This window comes from Centroberyx gerrardi, chromosome 11, assembly GCF_048128805.1.
Source record: "Centroberyx gerrardi isolate f3 chromosome 11, fCenGer3.hap1.cur.20231027, whole genome shotgun sequence".
Lineage (NCBI taxonomy): Eukaryota > Metazoa > Chordata > Actinopteri > Beryciformes > Berycidae > Centroberyx > Centroberyx gerrardi.
The window spans coordinates 23,785,417-23,810,259 of NC_136007.1; the positions used below are offsets into that span (position 1 = coordinate 23,785,417).

A 24,843-nucleotide genomic window follows, 5' to 3' on the forward strand; every position below is an offset into this window, starting at 1 on the left:
TTATGACTCATGGCTTCAGTTATGTGTTTTTGGTTTGTTGCAACCGCGGGTGCAACCACTGATGTAGTATTATAAAAGGGTGGGTGAATGAGAACTCCAGCTACAGAGTTCACCCAGTTCATAGTGTATCACTAGAAAGTCACCAGAAAAGTATTTTCAGTTTATTTTTTGTTGTTTTGTTTGTTAAAGATCGGATTTTCATGTCATTCATTAATGTAATTCTGTAACGTCTTACCATATGCTAATGTTGGGTAAATTGTGAGCACCAAAAGAGCAGTGAAAACACCTTCCAAACAATCATTTAGTACCCCCTTCCAAACACTGTTGCCCCACCACTGACTTTAAGTACTGATTTATTGAAGATATTTTTTCACAGACATTTATTGTCTGAATTCTCTTTTCAATAAAGAAGCGAGGCCTTTAAATTGCCCTTTTGTGATTATATTCATTGGTCTTTCGCCCAGGTTGTGGAATTGCGCTTTGTCTTATGAGTGGTTGCACTTTGAATTGATTAGGAATTCAGTCATTCTTTGTATTGTTGACTAGAATAAGCACTTGCAGAATATAAATTCAGCAACGCCATGTCGCTATATTATCCCATGAACATTTAGACTCATTTTTGTAGTCACGTTGTTAATATTCATATTTATCCCTGAATACACCCTTGTGAGGTTTACTCAAAATACACAGCGGGCATATTTCCCGGATCCATAATAAGCATTGGGAACATTTGTGGTTCCTTTTCTAGTCTAGTAGTTATTTTCTCCACAAGAGGGCAGCCAACCTCCATCTACCACCCAATGCAAGCAGCACACTCAAAATTATGATGCACTCAAATGATGTAGGCTACATTACATCCATTAATCCAAAAAGTCAATGCTTGGATTATACTCACATTAAATGAGTTGAACCTATGCACCTCCCCCATGTCTGCTCTCTTTAGTAGGATTACTTGTAATGTTGGCAATCATTGTGAATTGCTCTGGATAAGAGCATCAGCAAAAATCCTAAATTGACTGTAAATATAAATGTTTGTGTATATGGCCAGTGTTGCATGGTTAACTGTTTCCAGCTAAATGTCACAGTGAAACCAACTGCATAATCTGAATAGTGTGATCAGATAAAGGACCCACACCCACACATCCACACACACACCACTGATTAGCTCTGACTTTTTTAAATGAATATCCATGCATAATATATATTACTAGTGGCCACAATGGGGAAGATACCAGCATATTAAAATATATATTAAAAATAATTTCATTTTATTGAAATACTTTAGAAAAAATACAAACTGTTACTTAAGCACAAATCACACAGGCTGTAAGCTCCATGAACACACAAGATAAATACAATGTAAAACGTCACACAACACAAATGCAGCCTCATGTATCATTACAAAACAGGTGTATGAAGAGTCAAGTCTAAAGGAGGAGTGAAAATATAACAGGTATGCTGACATTTCCAATAAAACAGAATGGGGTCTGCCGTAGACAGACAACCAAAAACAGGCAGCTTGAAATTTCTGCTGAGCAGAGGCATTGGCCCAGACATGTTTCCACAGTAAACACACAGCATTCAGACACAAAATTCAAATAAAAAACATACAACTGAAGACTGAAGAACTGAAAATTTGCACAAAGAACCAGAAATCTGAATAATAAAACACTCAAGCACACCGAATACACATTTATCCAAACAAAACCAAGGTAAAAGTTTAAAATGGAGCTAAAACCTTTCCTTTAAACCCTAAAGGGTTCAAATACATTTAATCTCTTATAAAGAGAGAGCAAAAGAGATACACTGACAATGCTGAGTTTTTCAAAACATCAATCTGAGTATAACCCAGGGTTTCCCCCAACCTATTACACTTGGGTAGCTCACTGACCACCTTAGAGAAAAACTGAAATACCCAATATTATTTTAGATATTTTCCACTTATAAGGCTTCTGATTTATTTCAAAGTGTCTCTTTCTTGCATAGGGTTCCTGAATATTCAAATAAACATTTATTTTCCTTCCAAAGGTTGTTGAATGCTTTGAGTCTACAACCCACCATCTCTTCCTGACACTCACCCAACTGGCCATGTTACCAACTGAGCCTTCCAAAAAAACAGGGAAATCCTGATTTCCTGCCTTATAAATTGTATAAATTTGCAGGGCTTATGATAGGACCTTCTCAAGTTCTCAAGTTCACCGTTTACCATTCACCAACAGGCTGAACTGTGGATTTACCCTAGAGGTCAACCTTCAGTTAGTATCTCAGCCACCAGAGGGGGGACAGGACGATTTCACAAACTAACCAGCCACAGGCTAAAAACACTGACTGTTCATCCCAACATGAACTTTGTCTCTTTTCGTTCAAAAACCAGTGGCTTCAACAGGCATAGTAGACAAAACTATCCTGTTATGGTCCCATGTGTATTGCTGTGACATCAACTTAGCTCTCACAGATCAATAAAGGAGAGAAGGCAAAGTAAACACTTACTTTGAACTGAAAAGATGAATAATTCAAGTGACACATGGGCTTAGTGGGTACTCAAAACGATTAAAATGAGAACAAATCATTTGCACACCATCAGCTTAAGAGTAAAATTGTATGGTTCATTATTAAGAACATTGAACAAAACAGGAATAAATCACTGAGCCACATTAAATCAGTTTGGTATTGCATCTTAATTGCGTTTATGAAATGTAAGTAGGCCAAATGCTTGTAGGCCATGTGTGAGGCTTTCTCCTCTTTGAACAAATGAAGCCTTTGGTTTGGTGGCTGGACCACAACACCAACAGTTCAACCTTTCCTCCGCTGATATCGCTCATTCAATGTATAACCGTAGATATGACTTGTGCTTGACAGCTATACAACAGACGACAAATAGCCTTGTACTCAATATCAAGTAGATTTGGACCAGCAATAGCAGTTGGGGTACACAGTTCTATGAATTGAAAAAGAAACATTAAAATTAGAATGAAACCCATGTTTAAAAAGTAGAAATAAAAACAGGAAATAAAAATACTGCTTTAAGTGGCAGGTGGGAGTATTAACAGGATATTTCGACTTCAAAGGGGAAGATCCCCTGCATTTTTTATTCTGCGTATATCACTGCCACTTCACAAAAGTTAAAATAAAATCTTTTTTGCAGTTGTTTCTTTAAAGCGAAATGTTTTGGCAAGTTAGCCACTTTGCAACTGCTTTAGCAAAGTTGTCTCTGTAGTGCTTGGAAACGTACAGCTTACCAACCAGTTGATACGTAATTTTAGTTCATGGGCCCTCCCAAAATGAATTCAACACACCTATAAAACAAACACCTGCTTTGCTATCGCTATCTTGTTATAATTAAGATACTCACTGATGTTTTTCATACACTGATTTATCTTTGTTGCAGTGGTGCTTCAGAGTACTTTTGGGTTTAATCATATATTCATCCGTTCTTTCCTAGACTAGATTTTTTCTTATTTGGATATGTTTTTATAATAAAAATCAACATTTCTCATGTTTTCTCATTTTGCATGTTTCAGTGTGACAGCTAGAGGATCAGATTATGGTATCAGGGCTGAATGCTAATATTTTTGAGGACCACTGTTTTCAGGAACTATCATGTGGAATTTGGGCGTTTTGAAGGCAACTCGAAAACTCATTTATTCAGGCCATTATATTGCCTGTGGCTGACAGAAAAAACTCACACCTTATTTGTGCATTAATTTAGAGCAGTAATCAAACACTTCTGCTGGCAGTGCTTGGTTACATGAATATAATGGACAGCTTCCAGTCAATCTGCATCAAGTATTCACCCAAGTCATGGTATAAAATACTGTAACTTGCTCCTCATTTGGCTAACCAGTTACCACAGCAACAACAAAACCATCTGACCAAATATGCAGGAGTATAGAGCAGTGCCAATAACCACATTTGAAATGAACAAAAAAAGTCAAAACACTTGTCAAATTAAGCGATACAAAATGAAATTGAATATGAAATTCTCGCCAGCAAAAATAAATAAAACGAAATAAAAAGAACAGCAACCATTAACATAGAAATACGTAGACAAGATCTTGTTCAGTCTGTATAAGGTCAATCTGAACAGGTATTCTTCAAGGATACCATTGTCTGCATAGAGGTAACATGTCCCATAAGAACATTTCCTCATCTTGTAACTAGAGGATCCAAGGACATTGTCTATTGCCTTTCTTAGGGGCCCTCAAATACAAAAGAGACACGACAAAGCACTTAAGTTCCACAACTATGGGACCAGCACTGGGCCTGAAGTCTTTAACTCCACTTGCCCCTGGCATTAACATGCGTCCCGGGTGACTGGACTGTGTTTCGATAGTCCTAAATCAAATGAAATCCAGGTGTAAATATACCCAAGACACACTGGATCCGATCAGCCATCTCCGGAGGTGGTCAGAGACCTATTTGGCCCCATAACAACAAAGTGTAAATGCAATGCATCTCCAGTACACATATACATCCGGAAGTGACAGTGACATAGTTGTCAAAATGGATTGTCAGGATACTGGTGATTGGGAAACTAGCAAGACAAGGTGTTTGCTGTCCATTTTGAAGGACATAAATATTATGAGAGGGAGTGACATGCGTTTTGGCAAGGGAAAGAAGAGTACGATTTGAATGCGTATACCAGAGATGCGTGTTAATGCTGGGTGTAAAGGGGGCTTTTATCTTGGACCTGCTGAACCGTTTTGATTTAAACATCAAAGCAGTGAAACAGAAAGAAAGCATGACTAGCATCCTAGAATTCAGGTCACATGCCAGACCAGCCATTTGTTTAAAACCGCAAACCATCACTAATCCTTGTATCATCACTCCAACCAGGAGAGGGGAGGCCACGTCAGCCCCACCCTTACCCCTGCTCTAGTGCAAAGCTAAACACCACATGTCACCGTCCTGTCTGGAAAGTCATCCAGTATACATAAAGGCATGTTCCAGCCTGGCTGAAGCCGGCGCGGTGAGGTGGAGGGCAGGACAGATTCAGAAGCCGCCCCCCCTCTCCCTCCCCTCTCTTTAGTCGCCTCACTCCACTGGGCTGCTGCTGCTGGCCTTGACCCCGGCCCTGCTGATGTGCAGCCAGGGCAGCTTGGCACAGTTCTTGAAGAGCTGCTCGATGGCGATGTGACGCACGTGCAGCTCTGACGCCAACGAGTCTTTCTCCTGCACCGCTACGGTCAGATCCTCGAACACCTCTGCGGAGAGAGAGAGAGAGACAGAAAACAGAGGAATCAGCGCTTCCATTCACATGCAAGGTCATCTCACGCACAGATGCAACAAATGGGTGAAAACAAACAAAGGAGAAAGAAAATCAATAAAACTGATTAGTGAGAGCAGAGAGCAAAGACAACACGACAGAAAACGCATCATCTCAAAAGACACAAAAAACAATAAAATCACACACAAGACAACTTCAGTCAAGGACAGTGTGATGCAGCCAGGCAACACTCATTTAAACAAGTTTATGGACAAGCAAATGTTTCCAAAATAACAAATAGACCTTAAAATCTTGGTTCTACCTGAATAATTTATGAAGAGCTATAACCTACCCATCTGCTCTGAGTAACAATATTATAGCCAAGTGGAACCAGCTGTTCCAAGAGGGTGAGATAGAAGTCGCTAAGGTGGAAATTGCTAAAAATTAATAAAAGTTGCTTCTGTGTTTGACACAACATTTCTGTTGCTTGAGATGAGATGCTTGTAGCTTGGCCATCGCTGTGTGTAGCAAACAGTAGCCTTAACTTATGAAGAATGGAGTGAACAAACAGGCAGGGTATGCATGAGCCAGCACCACATAGTGCCCAATTCAATGCAGTCGGTCACATGGGAGGTGCTAATGTGTTGACTAGACTAGCCTTCCAGTCTGTATTAGTCCCTGCTATATAGAGTCTCATTTAGTGAATCTCCGAGCCCAAACTCAGACTGGTCCACTGCGAGCTAAAACACTCTTTACTACCGTACCCTTTTGCTGTAGCCACCAAGAATCTCTGATTATTAGAGATGGGAATTACTGAACATGATGAAAAACAACGTGCATTATAAAATATTCATGACTCAGACTGTTTAACTCCGAGAAACTTCAGGACTTGCTCATTTTGCTACATTAGATAACTTCACACAGAATGCCAGTTAAAATGTTCTTACTTTGAATCTGCATCAGTAGCTGGCCATTCAGCTGATGGAGCTCATCCACACTCATTTTAACCACTGAAAGAAAAAAACAAGACAGTTTTAATGAGAATGAGAGAGGCACATAAAACTTGAGGAACTTATTAGATCCTACCAAAAATATGAGCTAAAAAACAACTTTGTTCACTTGGTCATTTCTCAAAGTTGGTAACCTGGCAAAGTTCACATGCTGGCAAGCAGTTTCTGTGTATTTGAACAATTTTCAGCAGCAATTTCATGTCCAAGTTCTTTTTAATTGCATACAGGAATATTTTGAGCAGTATTATCTTAGAGAGTGTGTTGGCTTATGGAGCCGCTGCAGGGAAGCTCTGAGCTGTTTGGTAGCAGAAAAAAGCGCCATGTGGATTCACTGCAACTGCTACTTAACTAGCAACTTGGAGGGTAATGGAGCCATTGTAAAACATTATGAAATGGTTGACAAATTCCTCTAACACCTACAAATGTCAAATTTAAGACTTAAGTTGCATGTTTGCAATTATCAATAAAAAAAGAGTTGAAAAAAAGCCTGAAAACCAGGGGTACCATAACATTTTCAGAGCAGCTAGTGTTTGAGGTTGATGATCCATGAGCAAATAGAGACATGCACACTAATAAGTGAGAATCTTGTACCTGTGAAATGACTGTCATCTTTCATTTAAAAGAATAGGATTTGAAATACAGGCATGAAAGCCTTAAAGGCCACCTCAAGCTCCCACAGGATCCGCAGACATAAGCAGCCTTGGTACAGTGACGAGACATGAGAAAGCCAAGGACAAGTTTTGAGGTAAGAAGAAACGTAACTTTCCTCTGGACAGTGAATGGCAAGGAGGAGGAGGGAGAGGCCAAGTAAGAATGTAGGGGGATAGTGCAGAATATCTCCTGGCCTTGCATCACTGCTTTGTCTGCCGCGTTTAATGACTGAGAGCTCAGAGGTAATAGGAATCTTTGGATAGCAGAGATCACATTTAACAAGATAAGACAGGACAGCAGACTTGGGTCAAATAGCATCTGCAAATACCTTTTCTTGTTTTGCAGGATTCAGAAAGTGTAGCCTGCCCGCTTCACCCTCTTTGTCTGCAGGTAGTTACAGTGATATTAACACTATTATCATGTGCTACTACAGAAACTTATTTGAAACCTTTACCGTTTTAGAGGGACATATGTTTAGTTTGCAATGGAATTACACATTGCCACAGGTGGTTCTGAAATGGCCCAGTTCCTTGCCTGGAATAGCACCAAGTTTTTATTTTCTTTGCACAGCTGTTTACATCGCTGTGTGTGGGTAGACTGTCCCAGTAGTACAAAGGCCTACACAGGTTACATTAGCAGTCAGCTTTATTCATTTTTTGAAGAAATCAAACACTATGTTTACATTGTTTTAGTGTATGTAACATTGCAGCAATGCATTATTAATAAACATCATGGCCAGTTGGAAAGTATTATTTTGAGTTGACTGATTTTGACATTTTTACTATTAACAACAATTAAGATTCCAAGTAGGATGTTATCAGGTAATTAAAAGGATCCATTTGAATGTACATCTTTCTCTCTACCACTTTGTGTTGATTTAAGCCTGCCTACTAGATTTCTTCTTGCAACCAGTGTCATGGATGAAGTAGAACTAAAATGGAATTGTTTGCATTATATTGAATCGCATTGCATCCTATCGCATTGCAACATATCGCATCAAACAGGGCTGAATTTAATCATATTGAATCGCTGGCTGCTTACAATTCTATCTCATGCAATGGATCGTTGATCACGTATCAAGATGCGTATCGAATCGTCTCAGAAGGAGAGACACAAACTCCTACAAAATACCGTTCTGTGAATGACAACGTGCCTACCCAAAAACAGTATTGTACTAAAAGACAAACCCCACCCAGGCACTTCAGGTTGACTAAAACAAACTTTGAGAAGTATTTCAAATAATTATTTGACCCAAGTCTGCAAAGGAGAGAAGCAAAGCAGTGATGCATTTCATTTCTCATGTCACCTTGCCTCCTACACGCTCTTTCCTTCAAAAGATCAAACCTTCCATTCAATGTCACTCCACAGAGATATGTTCTGACACAAACTCTGAAGTGCTTATTCAAAGAAAATGCAGTTGCTTTTGGTAGAGAATTTAAATGTGCTCACACTCGTCTCTGCTGCGGCCCTGGTGTCTGTGCTGCGTCTGGTCTCCCCCAGACGACTGACTCCTGTGGTGTAGACCCCTCCTGCCGTCACCTGCCCAAACGTCGCCTTGTGACTCCTGCAGCAGCCCCAGCTCTTCGGCCGTGTGGCACTCCAACATCCCCATGGTGTAATCGGGCAGCCCTGTTGCGTTGCCCGTGTCCCACCGGGGCGTGTATCGGGGCACCTGGGCGTCTGACTGGGGCAGCAGCTTGCGGTCACTCTGCTGGCTGTAACAGAGGAGCTTGGCCCCCCGTCGGCTGGGGCCATCGGAGGCGTCCTTGTTCTGGGCATACTGGATAATGCGGCTCAGTTTCTGGCTGAGGGCCAGCTTCATGCCCTCGTAGGCACTGCGGGAGACCTTGGAGCGTGACAGCTTCTGGTTGGCAATGAGGTGGTATTTCTCAAAGCAGTCTCTGTGGCCGCGCAGGGACTTTGAGTGCAACAGGGTCGCAGAGGAAACACCTGCATCCACACAGACACAAAGCAATGAGTCAGTAAGTCAAACAAGGCTACAAGCTACAGCCACACAAACAAAATTTGAAAGTAACATCCATTATAAGGATGGGTGAAAATACAGTGAACTGAAAGATCCAGGATGCTCATCTAGAAGGACACAAAACAGTTGGTGAGAAATGCAGCAGTGACCTATTGAACTTGCCATAGAGAATAAAATAGACCAGTATGAAAGCAAGTTAAAACTGTCAGATTGACCTATTGCGATCTCTCTGTGAAAGCTGCTTAGTGTGCAGTGGATTAGCCACTAGAGCACAGAGAGCAGGGAGGGATAGTAGATTAACCCAAACTCAATGCACACACAACAGGCATGTTCAGAAAATTTCATTAAGCAGCAGAGGGGAGGAAGGTACACAGAGTGCTCTCTGTCCACATGCAGCAGTGTTTTCTTTACACTGCTTTAGCTATTTATCAATACACCCCCCCAAACAACTAGGAAAATGCAAAAAATCATCATGTGGCCTTACTGCTCAGCCCACCCAAATAATATAACAAATACAGTTCAATTGTCTGTGCATCATGATATAAATATCCAAATCCAAAACACCTATTGGAACTGATCCTGGCATGAATCCAGGAGTGAGCCTGGGTCTCAGATAGTGCAGAAATGGTTAGTTGATTAGTCAATCATCAGAAAATTAATTGATTATACATTTGATAATCAATTCATCTTTTTAGTCAATTATCAAATAAAAATACCAAACATTTGCTGGTTACAGCGCCACAAACGCTATGATTTGCTTGCTTTTCTCTATTTCATATCATTATAAAATTCAGTTATATTAATATTTTAGAGGGTTTTTGGGCTGCTGGTCAGACTAAGTAAGCAATTTTAAGACAGTACTTTGGGCTCTGTCAACTTGTTATGGGCATTTGCCATAATTTTTGACATTTTATAGACTAAATGACTAATCGGTTAATTGACAAAATAATCGTTAGATTAATCAATAATGAAAAATACAGCGGCTCACTATTACAGGAAACACTGACTTGGAGTATGTGGGCAGTTGTGTTATGTATAATAATTAGGGATACATTCCTAAGAACTGCCTCCCTGAGGAGGAGAATTAACACTTCCTGAATCCCGTCAAAACAGGTCACTCTAACCAATTTAGCATGCAGAGAGGAAATTAAGGGATAGTTACTTGGACCAAAGATAAAATAACCTTGGAGCAAACTGGGTCAGAGTGAGTCTTATTATTGTGAAGGCTCAATAAACACTGGAAGTGAAGGTAAAGAGGAATGAGAGTGAAAAGAGTGTGTGTGCCAGAGATAGAGGCTCAAATGAGTTTGAGAGTGTGTTTGCACAAGCTTTTGTCTGATGGCCTTCTTCTCATGGCCTACATTTCTTAGCAGGCAGACCCACATGCTGGAACCTGAGGTGAGGAGATTAGTCATTGTCCTCCACACAGACTTACAAGACTGATGACCTCAGTTAGCAAGGTTTACCCCATACCAGTGCTCTGCCAGAAGACTGACTAGCAGAAGAAACCACAGGCCATGACTAGGGCTCTAACAATTACCACATGACCACAATAACAGGTTAGTGCACCAAAGTTGGACACTTTGTCAATACCTGCTAATGTTTGAGGGTCTGCTGAGGCTCTTTTAACTTGCACTGACAACACTTTGGTTGCTGTTCTCTGGCATTGGGATAGAGCAGCCTGTTCTACAGTATATCAAATTTTTTGACAACCTTTGGCAGTCCAATAATAATGGAAATGGGAAATACATTCAATTATTTGTTGCAGTTTGGAAGATTCCATACTGATACAGATTTAGCATTGACACTAAATGTGCATGTGTGAGAAACTGTCACAAGTTTATTTTTAGACAACCAATACGTTAACTGATGAGGCCTTTTCTTCCCGTTTCACATTAATGCCAAGGCCAACAATAGGAAGGGTTACTTGTCTAAAGTGAACCCCTGACCATCACCACCGCCACCACTCACACACACACTAACACACAGTAGCTAACTGGAAAACATTGGGTTCCTTAATAATGTAGCCTCTAGATACTGATGTGTTGAGAAACATCTATCAGCTGACTTGCTTGTGCTATACAACTCACTCACACACTCGCGGTTTCCTCAACAAAAGACAAGTCATACAGTAGATGTAATGTGGGTCAATTCACTCCAATAGAATCGTGCCACAACTAGCCTTTGCCTCTGCAGTCATGTCTGGATTAAGAGCTCAATTCATTACAACTGGTTCTGATAAAAAAGGACATATCAGGATGGGAGTTTTGTATGTTGAAAGGTGGCAGAGCAAAACCTGTTATGATAGTGCTAGCAAAATGTTTTGCATTGGTAACTAATTACAGTGATTAAGCAGGTAGTAATAAAAACAAAGAAGTTATTAATTCTGCATGTCCACCAACATCACAATACATGCTGAAATAGCTGGAAAGACATATTTTTGGACTTGCTACTATGCTATTCTGTGACAAACAGAAAAAATGTTTGCACACACCACATATACATACTGTGCACATGGATGTATACATATTGTATACACATATCCTTGGAAAGTGCTGGCTTCTCATTATCATTATTTCATAAAAACATTTAAACTTTTCGTCAAAGAGCACTTCATTTCAAACAGGTTTACAAAGCAACAGCAGTAGCCATGACCAAGTGCCTCCAAGCATCACTTTAGCACTACTTGCTAAAAATGGGCGCCTGGTGGAGACATGACCTAAGAGATGTTGGCTGAAATAATAGGCCACTTTTCTCAAGGGCAGAATGAGATATTAAAACACAGAATGTTGAGACAAAGAATGAAGAAAAAAGTTTTTATCAGTTTTGAGTGCCAATTTCTAGTAAAGGTAATTTTTGTGATACTTTTGTCCTGTATCATCTCCTTGCAGATCTTTTGAGAGCTTGCTGAATGGCTACAGCTAAAAGGATCAGAGTAAATAGCCCATATCTAATGTTGGAAAGTCAACATTAATGGATCTTACTTGCTTCAGTACACAGAGAGACAGTTTTAGACCATGACTCCATCGTGTGTGGGAGCATCTATTCTTAGCTTTTTAGTGTGTGTGTTCTGACCCTGGGTGCCTAGTAAGACAGACTGCTTTACAATGGATTAGTCATGTGAGGGAACCACACTACTAAAGGTATGCTAGTCTTATATTTGTTTGTGCGTGTGTGTGGGTGTGCACGGACTGCACATCCTATGAACCTGCACACCCCCCATTAAGAACTTCAGGAGCTTTCCACCTACCCAACAGCCATGTTATAAGCCGATCAGTTTCAGCTCTTGGACTACCATAAAAACACACTGACTACCACTAGCCCAGCGGACAAATCATGGGCCCACAACCAGGGCAGTGCACCACCAGCCAAAGACCTCACTCCAGCTAAGCAGCTTAGCACTACTGTCTTTCACAGTCATACACATAAACAGAGGCACACACACACTTACACTACTCAGTAGAGCTGAATCAACATTGTTCAGAATCAGCAGTGACAGCTAGGGACATGAAGCAGCATGACGCTGATGAGCAACAGGCCTGTTTTCCCCATTCTTTTGTGTCTGAGTGAAGGTTAGCCTGCCGTTCAATGAAACAACTAACAAAGACAAAGCAAAGCCTCCTCACTGTGAAACAGTTTGCTGACGTCAGATCACTGAATAGCGCAGTGTTTATCCAAAGTCTGTATCAGGACCTGAAGGTGGGTCACAGCTGAAGTTGGAAATGAGCCTTCAAGTCTGAAGTCTCAAGGATGAATTGGTATCAAAAATTAAGAACCATTTCTGGTGGACTGAAACCCTTTACAAGTTGTAAGAAAACACTTTACACTAGTAGGTTTGTAGTCTAAAAACAGGGTTAGTTTGTTAGATCTGCATGCAATAGCCCACAAAATCACAACTTTTGGGTCACAAGAAGAATGTGTCTGAAAATTTGGATCCACCGAGAGAAAAGTTTGAAAACTAGTGAAGCAGAGTTTCAGTGAAGTCTTTTAACTGGTACATAAAGGAAGAATGACGCCTGTTATGTTGGATAAGTCTTGGCGGCAAAGTAACTAAGGGAAAGCTCCCAACAGGATGCAAGACTAATCCTCTGGCTGAGGAGAGACGGCATCCCTCAGTTTGATCTAATCCTGCTCTCTTATTTAGCATGCACAGTTTTGCCAGAGAATAACTCTGACTCTCACACTGCAGACTTGGCCTTGTGCTTGCTGTCATGGAAACGGTAATCTTATCATGTAGCCTAATCTGCTCTGAGGCTGTCTTTTCATGGCTCTGACCATCACAACATGTTCTGCTTTCTTCCGTTCATCTTCTGATCTGAAGACAAAAATGAGAGGCCGTCTACCACAGGTAGCCTAGAGTGTCAGAGGATCAATACACATCTGTATCATATCACAAGCTAAGAGGAATTGCCTAAAGTTGCAATGCTTGCAACTAGGTACGTGGCTCCTATCCATATTTGCAGAGCAACATCTGTGTCTTTTTAATGATTATTCCATACAGTGTAAAGTCTAATGTTAAAATGTTACTTTTTTGTTGATATGTTTATTTGAATGTCCAAGGTCTTGTTTTGGCTAGCTACAACTTGGACCTCATATAATGAAAAAAGAAAATGTTATTTGAGTGATTAGGCTATTCCCTCATTTGCATTTACATTGCTTATTATTACATTACAATGCAAAGAACCAATTAACACGTTTCTGTCTGCAATTCTGCAGACTTCTGTTTTTGCGCTCAACTGTTTGTGTGTGTACTAGGCAAGGACACTCGATCCTTGACACACTTCCACTGGAGCTGGGGGTTGAGAGCTGGTACCAGAAACAAGTAGGACAGAGGTCATGGGGGGGTAAGGTGTCCAAATAGAGCTTCTTGGCACAGCTTACTGCAACGGGTTGTCAACAGCTGCACAGCCCAACTTGGACACCGAGACAGAGCTCACGTGAACAACAGCGTTGCTGTCACACTACCTGTTCTCCACTGCAAACAGTGTGAATCAAGGGACAAAACTAGGCTCCACATGAATTTGTTTCTGTCCACTAATTCTCACTGTGTGAGGGTTAATCCCCCTGGATCCTCCTTGCCCAGTGTTGTTTCCATCGGACTTCTTGGTCAGAGCTCTCATCAAAGTCAGATTTTTTGTGGCGTCAAATAGGTGGGTCTAGATGAGACATCGGCTGGTATCAGATTTTCATGGTACGATAATGACGTCCAAAAAGATTCTGGTAAATGGTTTTATGTGTCAAACTTTGGCCACGAAACATCCCAACATTTTTCAATTAGTAGCAATGACTGAGTAAAAAGTAGGGGTGCAATGATTATCTGATAGGTGAATTGTGTGTCACAGTAAAATGTGCAACTGGTCAGAAAATTAATTTATTTGAATAATGCTGAATCAGCTAGATAATACTGATTACAACATGATTTATTTATTTATTTATTTTTATGATTAGCAGTCCTAACCAGAGTCAAAATAAGAACACCATTAACAGTAATCTCTGCATTGCTATTCATGGCTGTGAATCAAATCAAATCATATTGTATCAAATAGCAGCAAAGATGAATGTCATCATATTAAATGCTGACCTGCTCGAAAATATCTTTCCTGTATTGAATTGCTTATTATGTATCGAGATTCACATCAAATCAGTCTAAGGAGGAGAGATTTACATCCTTAATAAAAAGCATCAAAATTTGATCCCGAACGCTTACGTGGCATATGTCCTGTACAGCTTCAGCTAGCTGTGGTTGACGTTGGATGTGTACATGTATAGTCTACTCTCTGTCACATGTCATCCACTGTACCTTGAACTGATATAGCCTATGTCATGCCAAGACCAATTCCTGTACATTCATTGTGCTTTGCAAATAAAGTGATTCTGATAGCGGGTCCATTGAGGCACCCATAATCCTGATTTAATGCTAATTTTTCCACCTTCAGAGGCTATGTACATGTAGTCAGTGACACTCATCTTTCTCCACGTGGAACAATGTAAACAGAATCTTTCACTGAAGGCATTTTGGTGAGCAAATGTTATTCCAGAGTTAGCAAGTTAGCAAGTCTGTCTCATGATGGCAAACAATGTAGGACACCATGTACCAGAGTTCCAGAATGAGGAAATTATGCATAAGCTTTGTCAGTATGAGAATCAGCAAAAATAGAAGACCTACATATCCCATCTTCAGATTCACCAGTTCTTTGGTCATTTACTGGATTTACCTTTCTGTCCACTGCTGGAAATGAACAAACATCCTGTTTTTGCCAGCAAGTCATTTCACTGAAATGAAATCCAGTAACACATCAAACCAGGAGCAAAAACATGCTGAATCATATCTCAGAAATTTTGAAATACATTCTGTCCACAGCAGGTGTTAGAAATTAGTAATTAGTACCAAACCAACGTTGATTAAACAGGTAGGCTATGAGGAACAAAGTAACATGACAACTATGGAAAAATTGCCCATCTATATTGTGTCAAAGTATTGCTAGTTTACCATGGCCTTTATCACTCCCATGGTGGGGTGTTCTACAGAGTAGATGCTATGAAACCTTCTAAATCAATACTCTAACAGAGATGGATGGTTTTCCTTTGCCGTTACTGCTGTCTGACATTACCCTCCTGCATGCACATCATTCCGATGTGGTAACAGACTCCAAAAATGTTCTCAACGGTGGTGTAAACAATAAACTAAAATTCCATTTATAAGGTAGTATTTGTGGACAATGGCCTGACATTACATTTAATGGTTTAGACAATGTAAAGAGGTTAGTGAATAATGCAGTTTGGCACCACAGTAAACTGGGCTAAAAAAGCCAACTATTCCTGTGATGTATACAATAAAAAATAAATCCCATAAGACAATTCACATTGACCGGGCTAATTTAGGCTATAAACTTTGAAAACGGGCATCTTCATCCAAACCAATGATAAATTAACATTGAAAGCAGCCCATTACTCCTAGCCACCAAAAACCTCTCAGTACTAAATTAGAGGGCTCAGCTATACACTCCTACAGCAGAGTCAGCAAATGTTTGGACTATAACTGTGTTCAAACATACAGCTACCACAGGCAGCAACATAATCAGCCCTCTCTATACACCCCGAGGTGAAGAGTTCACCCACAATGAACGGGCCATTTTTAAGAGCTTGCGACAATAGCCCCTGTGGAGCAGCAACCAGAATCAGCATCAGGTCCATCATTCCACTGCATTGTGCCTCTAGCTGTAGGAATTTTCTGTTTTTTCACTCTTAGCCGCTTGTGATCCAAACCCAGCTGGTAACATCACCAAGCCTCAGCAAAAATTCCATCTGCATTATGTAAGGGGATGAAGAAAGGGTGCTGGGGTTTAGCTGAACCTGGCAGCTCAGCAGACATCTAGTTTTGAGAGTGAGCCAAGGAGACCAAAAGACCAACACGAGAAATCGTCTGTGGCACGGGGAGGCTGGAGGTTACAGTGCTCAGGTCATAGTGGCAGATCGCTCAGGTGTTTACACAGCACAGCTTGTCACATCCAATGAGACCAATTCATTAAAAGAAGCCCTGCCTGCTCTGAATTAAGCCATGTTCAGCAAATAAGGTCCAAATAGCAAACCTCCATTGCAGTTTTCCTTGGACAGAGCAAAGCTCCATTGCAGTTTTCCTTGGACAGGAATGACAAACTGTTGATATCCAGGTACTGGAAAAATATTACCAAGGAGCTTAGCTCAATTTTCCACAAAACAGTAAAGATGGAACCAGGTTTGTTTCTCTTGAATATATCTACTGGGCAGTTCTCTTTATCCGCTGGACAGCTGACTTTAATGGGTAAACTTCTGCTTCTAGCGAGGCGTTGCATTCTGTTCCAGTGGATCAGGGAGACACCTCCCTCAGTCACACAGTGGTATAGAGAAACATTTAAGGTTTTTCCTATGAAACATCTCAGTGCTACATTAAACGGTAATGACGACTTCTTTTATAATATTTGGTAACCCTTCCTTGATTATCTTCCTGGTGATCTTGTTGGCCTACTGCAGAAAGGGCGCCCGTGCTTTGTTTTCACAAATAAGTCATAGACACTGTTTTTTCTTTCCTTTGACATGGTACTAATGTATACAAACATGTATATAATGTAATTCACATGTATGTAATGCAACCCATGTATGTTAACTAATTTATTTATTCTTGTTTTGCAATTTGGCAATATCTGTGCTGTCTGGTTCTTTGTTTGGTTGTGTGTAAAAAATTTAATAAAATATTATATAAAAAGAGAAAAGAAATGACAAACTGGAGTTGATACAAAAACAATCAAGCAACATTTTACTGTGGTAGCCTATAAAATATCAGACTAAATACCATGGTACCCAGTAGGGTAACAATGTAACTATACGGTAACAATACGGTACAGTTACATATAGTAGACAGTACGCTTATCTTTTTGATTATTTTTGGCAGTTCGAGTCCTAAGAACAGTGAGCACACAATGGCAATCTCTACACTACCTACCCTCTGCTCTGATTGGTTCGTGCTGATTGGTTTGTGCTTCACAAGTTGAAGCCAGCTGAACTTCAATTTGTAGCTGCGCACGTGTTACATGTTACTCGTTGCCGTTTGTAGCTTTGTGTCGCGGGCTTCTATTGAAAAGTAATGACTTCCTGTTGCTTTGTAGCCCGTAATCTGGACGTACCATTACAGTCTGCCTGGTTCTAACCAGACTCTCTGACCTCCTGATAGCATCAGGAGGTCTAGCTCTATAGGGGCTAGGTATCACAATACTATGAGCAGTCAAGTATATTAAAACCATACTAATGAATATGAAAATATTCCTATTGCTTTGGCTTGAAATGGCCACATCCCTCCCACAGAAAATACCATACAGTAACTCGAGTCTGGCTGTACTAGGGGCTGATTGCGTTTTGTTGAGGGACTGCAGTAGCTCCCATGTTGTCTTCTGAACTGTGTTGATGCTCAAGGCTCTGTAGCCATGTGTATTAGGCAGCTCAGATGGTGCACACAGAAAGAAAAGGTTTGAAGTAAGAAACGCCCAGTTTGGCAAGAGGTTGAGCGGTATATAAATAGCCACAATTTCTGGTAGGTAGCTTCTGATGGACCCAGCAACAGGCCACAGAGTTCTCCACAGGAAACAAACACTTTGAGGCACAACAAAGACTGCACTTCCTGAACATTCATCCAAACTGTGCTACTCAAATGCACTTCTACAGACAGACTTGACGGCCACTTCTGCGCCTACTGTGTGGGCGGTTAATTTTTCCAATTGATCCACAGTAAACAACCCAGAGCCCCGTCAACGTCAGCCTCTTGTTCAAAGCTGATATATAATCTACTGGACTCTGGAGTGAAGGAAAAGTCTTTTGATATTAGTGGATCTTGTTAGTGATTGCATCAGTGTATACTGTCTTGCTTCAACTGTGAATACTGTGTGTGTCAGCGGCTGACGCGTAAACAAACAAGTCTGAACATCCCCAGTTCATGTAAACCTGCAGGGCTAGGGGAGGTTGTGGGTGGAAACGAAATTTGCTTACGTATACACTGTAAATTCATATGGGCCTGTTCTCAACGGCTACATTGCAAAACTGTTGCAGTGTGCAATTAGTGCAGAGAGCATCAGAGCACCAACATTAACATGTTCAAAATTATTTTTAATGTTATACAAAAAAATACACAAAGTCACATGATGAACACTCAGAATCACCATTTTATATTTTTCTGCCTGTCATAGACACTACATAGGAAAGGGAGGAGGGGTCTTCATGATTTTTTGGGGGAGGACATGTTTGCTGTCCTCCCTGTTTTTTTTTTCATTTGCCCTTGCAGGCACCACAGTTGTTATTAATGTAATGAATGAGACCACATGTATAAGGAAAATACTTTCTTTTTTCATTTAAATCAGGGACATAACAGCCTGTTTCCCTGCAATTAGTCAGCAAATTTGATTTGATTCACAGTACTTTCAGGAGTTTATAAACAAATTAGAATTAATTTAATCAAGTTGGTGATTTGTAAGGTGCACCAGGCTGTAATTTTGAGTTTCAAAAACAATCGAACACATTTCCCTGTGATAGTTTTGTTCAAATTCAGTTTATTGAGAAAGTAGCTAGTACACAATGCCTTTGCTTATGAAACAACCATGAATTTCATGTAGCTATACTCTCCTGGTTCTGAATAAGTGAGTGTACAAAAAGCAAGTGGAGTTCTATGGCTCCTTATAAATATTCAAAGCAGCATAGAGCAACAAGACAATGAATATTCAGCAGCAGTAATTCACCCTTGAGATAGCATGATATGGCTTTGGACACAGAGGCGCTGGGAGGGTGTGTGTGTGTGTGTGTGTGATTGCGTGTGCGCGTGTGTGTGTAATGGGGGATTGGGGGCATTTCTCCCGTTCTTATTTCTTTGTACACTCTGTCTGCATGGGCAGTCAGCAGTCTTTTGTTCCCTTCTTTTCTCCTCTAATGAGGGATGGCACAGGATGAGTGATCTGTGGGCATTAAGTCTACATGATCAGTCAGTGGGCACACAGCCTGGCCTTGGTTTCCAATCAGCAGCGCCTGAAGTAGCCACATTCAGTTTGGCTAGCTTCCCACCAACCAATGTAATACTCGGCTGCATCAGCAACACGTGCTTGTCTGCAATCCCCCCCCAGGCCCGACGGTTACATAATGGCCACTTCATTGCCACACACAGGCTACATCAAAATCTGTACCCCGAAAAGCACACAATGGTAACAATACAGTCCAAAATGTCCTCATGCTCCGACAGTACCAGGGGTACCACAATTTTTTCCAAATGATTATTAGTTGTGGAGATGCACTTACATAACCGTCCCCCAGGTTGGCTATTGCCTACCTGAACACAGATTGTGGCTAATGTTGTGCAGCATCCTGGGTGAAAACGCTGTTAAGTGGAGCTACGACCCCACAGCCGAGCCAGAGGAGCAATCCTTACCTTTGAGTAATGTCACTAGATAAAATCAGCTTATTTGCAAAAATGTCAGGTTATCCCTTTTAAGACGTCAAGAGTCAATTTTGACCACTACTCATGAATTTGGTACCAGTGACTAAAGGAAGAAAAATTGAATGTTTTGATTATTTTCCCCCAAAATTATTATTAATTTGCTAGCAAGCACTCATTAACACAGTCTCACTCCTAGTCAGTACTACTCTTAACAATGCTCTTTCTGGGACTGTGGTTCAAATAACCCTTTCAACAATAAAAAAAGAACAATCAATCAATATTCCCTGACTCAGTTGCCTTATTCTGTAACAGAGTAGACCTATAAATCTTTGATGCATATGAACTTCCTCCTCCCTGCCAACAGAATGATATACCCTTCTGAGAACCATTTAGTCAGCTATATGACGCTGTTTTACAAGCCGTACACACTCCTATTGTGCGGAGATAAACACACTTCTCTCCATCACAAAAAAGAGCTCTTGTGGATCTATGAGACAAATGCTGAAAGAGAGGCATATCTAATCCCTTCTGAGCTGCCACTCTTGTTCAAATAGGCCGCTCATTAATTAAGAGTGGAAAAAACGAACACTTCAAACACAGGCTCTTGTGTTAGAGTGGCACATCAAACGGGAGAAGGCTCAGTGGTCTGCTTTGGTGAGGAGGTTAGTCCTCCAGGCCCATTACCCTGCACAGAGATATTACACACTGTGCCTGGAGAGGATATAAGTGGAGTTTGTGAAAGGCGATGAAAAACAATCTCTCCAATGAGACATCAACCTATCTGAAATGTTCTGAGGCTGTATTAGAGCTCACACCTGGTGAAAATACATATTCACAGAAATGGGAACTGGCGATGGAAGAGGAATATCCCGGTGTCTCTGGAAAAGCGGCACTGCGAAGGATTCATTGTGTGTTGTAACAGCTGGACACTGCTTACATATTGCATCAGGTAATACCAGTGCTGATCTATCCACATCACAGAGTGATTCGAGCCGAATGGAAGCTAGCCAATGAGACTGCTGAGACAGAGAAGGGATTCAGACTTGAAATTCTAGACAGACTTTTCTGACTGCATATCACGTCCCTGCACACATAAGGCAGGGAAACCTTTAGTGTGGGAAACATCAATACTGGCATAAAATCATAATATAGCGGTTTGAAGCGAAGAGGTCACGGTATGGTTGAAAAAGGACCCTTGAGGACCTACGGTTAAGACTACAACTACAGCCCACAGGTTGCTTTGAAACATTACCCAGCACAAATGTATCGGCAGCATGTGAAGAGTCCATTTGGTTCTCAACATCACTTTGTTTGCTCTTCATTGCTATGAGCAAACAAGCCACGGAGGCACACAATCCTGTTTCTTACCTTCAATGCTGAGTTCAAAGCAGACATGGCAGAAGGATAAGGTCCCTGTATCCGTCTCTAGCTTGCAGACACTGCAGATGTTGTCATCGTTCAGATCAATGTTCACGAACTGCTCCTCTTCATCCATAGTGCTTCTAGGGAAAAACAAACAGTGACAGAGAGCACATGGCTAGACATGAGGAGCTTGCACAACCTCTGTTTCGACAATTAGGCCACACTTACGAAATAACTCATGAACAGTGAGAGAAAATATTCAATTATTATTTTTGGTTCATCACATAAGGTAAAAGATCCCTGTTCCTTTTTGATCACATTTCTATTCATTGATGTTCAATATAAATTGCCACACAATTTGACAGAGAATAAAAGACTCAGGTTTTTGTTGTGATGTGCCATCGATCCCTGAAGGAGAACTTAAATTAATTTTTGTTTCCCCACCCTCCACAGGAAGGTCAAAGCATAGTGTCACCTCCAGAGCAGCATATCTAGAGCTGGTACGGATTTAGCGCTCTATTTGGCATAGCAACTGATTTTTGGTCATTTTGTGTGCAGCCCACCTGCAGTGCAGTTGGAAACTGGGTTGGATTATGAGCAATACATTATCAGTAGGCATGGTGGGCCTGGTTTCAATCATGACCAATCAAATCACCTCTTTCCTTCCCTGTAAATGCAGTGCGCTACAGCACACTGACAATTTGGTGGTGGCAGAGAACAGCCCGGAGTGGATCAACCACAAAAGCTCCTCCCAAGAGGAAACTCATGTCCTTGTACAGGAGGTACAGAATTGCCACAAGCGATTCTGGTCTCTGGTCCTAGGAGAACCGTTGCCCAATGTAGGAAATGGTTCAATGACATTAGGTGATGAGCCAAACAGAACCGCAGGGACAGTGTGTCCCACTCCGCGTGATGGAGCATACCAACAGTTCTATGTTGGATGACAATCATTCACACCACAGCCACATGTGTATATAGTTAAAACAAAAAATGATGTATCTTATTTTTTCCTGCTTGAGGGAAATATATCAAAGTCACATTGGCCAACATATCATTCACAAAAAGGGTTGGTCAATTTTTGAATAGGACCTCTTCATGAGCGCACTGCTTGGTAAAGCCACGAAAAGAGCATAGAACTCGTCTGTGCCGTGTGCTTCTGACCTGGTCTGAGCTGGTGGGCATCGCAAGCGCAAATCCCAGTCATCATTGACACCAAAATCACAAGGCACTGTTTGATCCTTACTGACACACCCCCTGCGCCTCTCCCCCCACTTCAGCAAGGTCAAGTTCAAGTCTCTCATCACTACGCCACCCTGCTGCCGGGTCCCTTGGCAGTACAAACGATCGCCAACTTAATGATGCCATCCCCACTCTGCAACAACAGTTAAACCACGTTTCTTTGGGTATCCAAACATTCCCTGTGATGTCTTAAAACAGCAGTTATCTCTCTGGTGAAAGACAGCATTTTCCAGGCTGGGACTCACATTTACAAATGGTAAATATGTTGACTCCAGCTTATATAAGGTCACCGTTCAGGAATTTCACAAACACAGATTCATTTCACTATGTTGTGAAAAGAATCATTACAGCTGTGTCCATCTCTGTTCTGAGTTAAACTACCAATCTAAACACAGCAGAACCTTGCTACTAACTCCTTTGGAATGGATGTCATTCCAAGTAAACAAGTTTAGAGGACTGAAATACCAGACCAAAATATATTCAAAACATGCCACATGAAAGGAATGGAAACATATCCTGAATGCACTGTACAGTCTGTTTTGCGATTACAATGCTTTTAATTGCATTTATCAAACTGGGGACTCTTGCAAGTCTGAGGTTTGCCTTTAAGTTTCAAGTTGGTCTATTCCACTGATCACATTAACAAGTGCCTTTATGCAGGTTTTTTAATTTTTTTTTAAAATCCCACTGGCATTGCAGCTGGAAGATGAGAAAGTTATTCCCACCCTGATGTATGACATAAAGTTAGACAGTGAATGAGTTTGGCTATAATTATTCCACATGACATCCATGTGTAATTGGATTAGAGTCATTACTGTAAACAGATATTTAGAGGGTAATCGTTAACTCATTTCCATGGTGCCTGCAGGTTTCAGCAAGTCTACTTTAAGACTTTTCATGCCAAGTAGAATAAATTCAAGAACAGCTTTGCCACAAAATGAAATCGAAAAAGTGAGAAAAAAAAACAGGCCTATCAAAATACGGTTCAGTGCAACTGGGTTGATGTGAAGACTTTCATTCCAAACTGAGATAACCAACATTTGAAAAAACGGACACCTTCTCTTGTAATATGCAACCTGACGTAGACCTACATGTAAAAGCATGTTATGGGTTACTATTATGTTTTTGAGAAAGGCCTGTATTGACTGATGAAAATATGGCGTTTTGGAATGAAACCCTTCAGATCATATCTCATTAGAGAAGCAGCAAACTGAAACTACGACATTTTTAAGACCTCTGATACTGTATTTAAGCCTAAATGCTATATATGTGTGTATTTAAGACGTTTCAATGCATTGCATGTGGGGAAAAATCAATTTAAGAAACCCTAATAGTTTTTCGGGACCTGTAGACACTCGACAGCAGCTTAGAGACAGCTGGTAACACTAACGTTACTCACAGGCTTCGGGTTGCGTTTGAAGTTTTCACTCCGTTTTATTCACAGATGTAACTTAGGCCGTTCCATAATACCTAATATGTTCACTACCGCGTTTCCCTTTTAGGTCGTTTGGTTAAGCAGTAATAGCCTGAGTGTCTACATACATACCATTAAACAAACGCTTGCTAACATGAAGTTAAGCTAGCACAAGGCTGACATCCTTTAAGCGCTGGTCTGGCTGATTCGTGACCGCTATTCGGCGTTGTTAAATACCTATCCAGCGAAACTCGAGTGCCACCAACATTTCAGGAGGTTATTTTAGTGTAACTCACGGTTACCTTGAAAACTTGGTTATCTTCAGACAAGTGTTTTGGTTTCTTTACCGACACCTCGGTTCTTCTTCGCTCCGGTAAGCACACAAACATCAGCAACACTGCACGTCACGGCAAATACACAGAAGCTACAGGAGCCCCTTCCCCCTCTTAGCGGAACGACCCACTAGTTTATCAGAGGGGTGCACCGACAAAATCAATACTTTGGACATTATATACTCTGCCCCTAGAAAAAGAGAACAAGTATTGGATATAAATACTAGACGTGAAAATACATATGAATACATAATATTTGTATATATTCGATTAAACCACCCGTTTCTGACAGTTATAGCTATACCTGCACCCCTACGGTTATACGCCGGTGGGTCTTTTTAGCGTCGTCAAAACATTTCCATATGAGAAGAGGGTGCACAACAAGTCAGTTTTTTATTATAAACCCCTATGCTTGAAGTAGTGATAGACAGTGAATGAGTTTGGTGAATATTAAATGCTCTAACTGTTTTAATGAGGACAGGCCTTCATCACAGATGACTCCTCGATCACCACCATCTTGTCCATATTCTCTTTCACTTGAAGCCACACGTGGGGAATTCCCGCGACGGGGTAGAGGACCAGAGACTGGATACTTGAGCAACCATAAAGGTTTTAGGAACAATTGTGCCATTACTATGAATTAAATTGACTTTTTTCTGGATGGACATCCTTTAAAGTTGTCTGGTATATGTTCTGT

At 40.9% G+C, this 24,843-nt stretch overlaps 1 protein-coding gene across 2 annotated transcripts; it reads right to left on the reverse strand.

Annotated features, from left to right (window-relative positions):
• Window positions 1-3,669: 3,669 nt before the first annotated feature.
• Window positions 3,670-24,204, reverse strand: c11h21orf91 (chromosome 11 C21orf91 homolog). 2 transcript variants are annotated; one of them, XM_071898368.1, is made up of 5 exons: window positions 24,117-24,204; window positions 21,168-21,301; window positions 8,317-8,817; window positions 6,154-6,216; window positions 3,670-5,204 (listed from the first exon to the last, which is right to left on the reverse strand). In XM_071898368.1, exons 2-5 carry the CDS (start codon window positions 21,292-21,294, stop codon window positions 5,035-5,037), a joined length of 861 nt encoding a protein of 286 aa, XP_071754469.1. In that variant the 5' UTR covers window positions 21,295-21,301; window positions 24,117-24,204; the 3' UTR covers window positions 3,670-5,034. The 2 variants fall into 2 exon arrangements, with proteins under 2 accessions (XP_071754469.1, XP_071754470.1); XM_071898369.1 differs by having other exon boundaries at window positions 21,168-21,298; window positions 24,117-24,181.
• Between the last annotated feature and the right edge of the window lie 639 nt (window positions 24,205-24,843).

Coding starts and splice junctions, on each gene's coding strand:
- c11h21orf91 (XM_071898368.1), bottom strand. CDS start 21,294: ATGGATGAAGAGGAGCAGTTCGTGAACATTGATCTGAACGATGACAAC. Junction 8,818..21,167: donor CTTTGAACTCAGCATTGAAG/GTAAGAAACAGG, acceptor GTGTGGATGCAG/GTGTTTCCTCTGCGACCCTG. Junction 5,205..6,153: donor GCTACTGATGCAGATTCAAA/GTAAGAACATTT, acceptor CTCTCTCCGCAG/AGGTGTTCGAGGATCTGACC.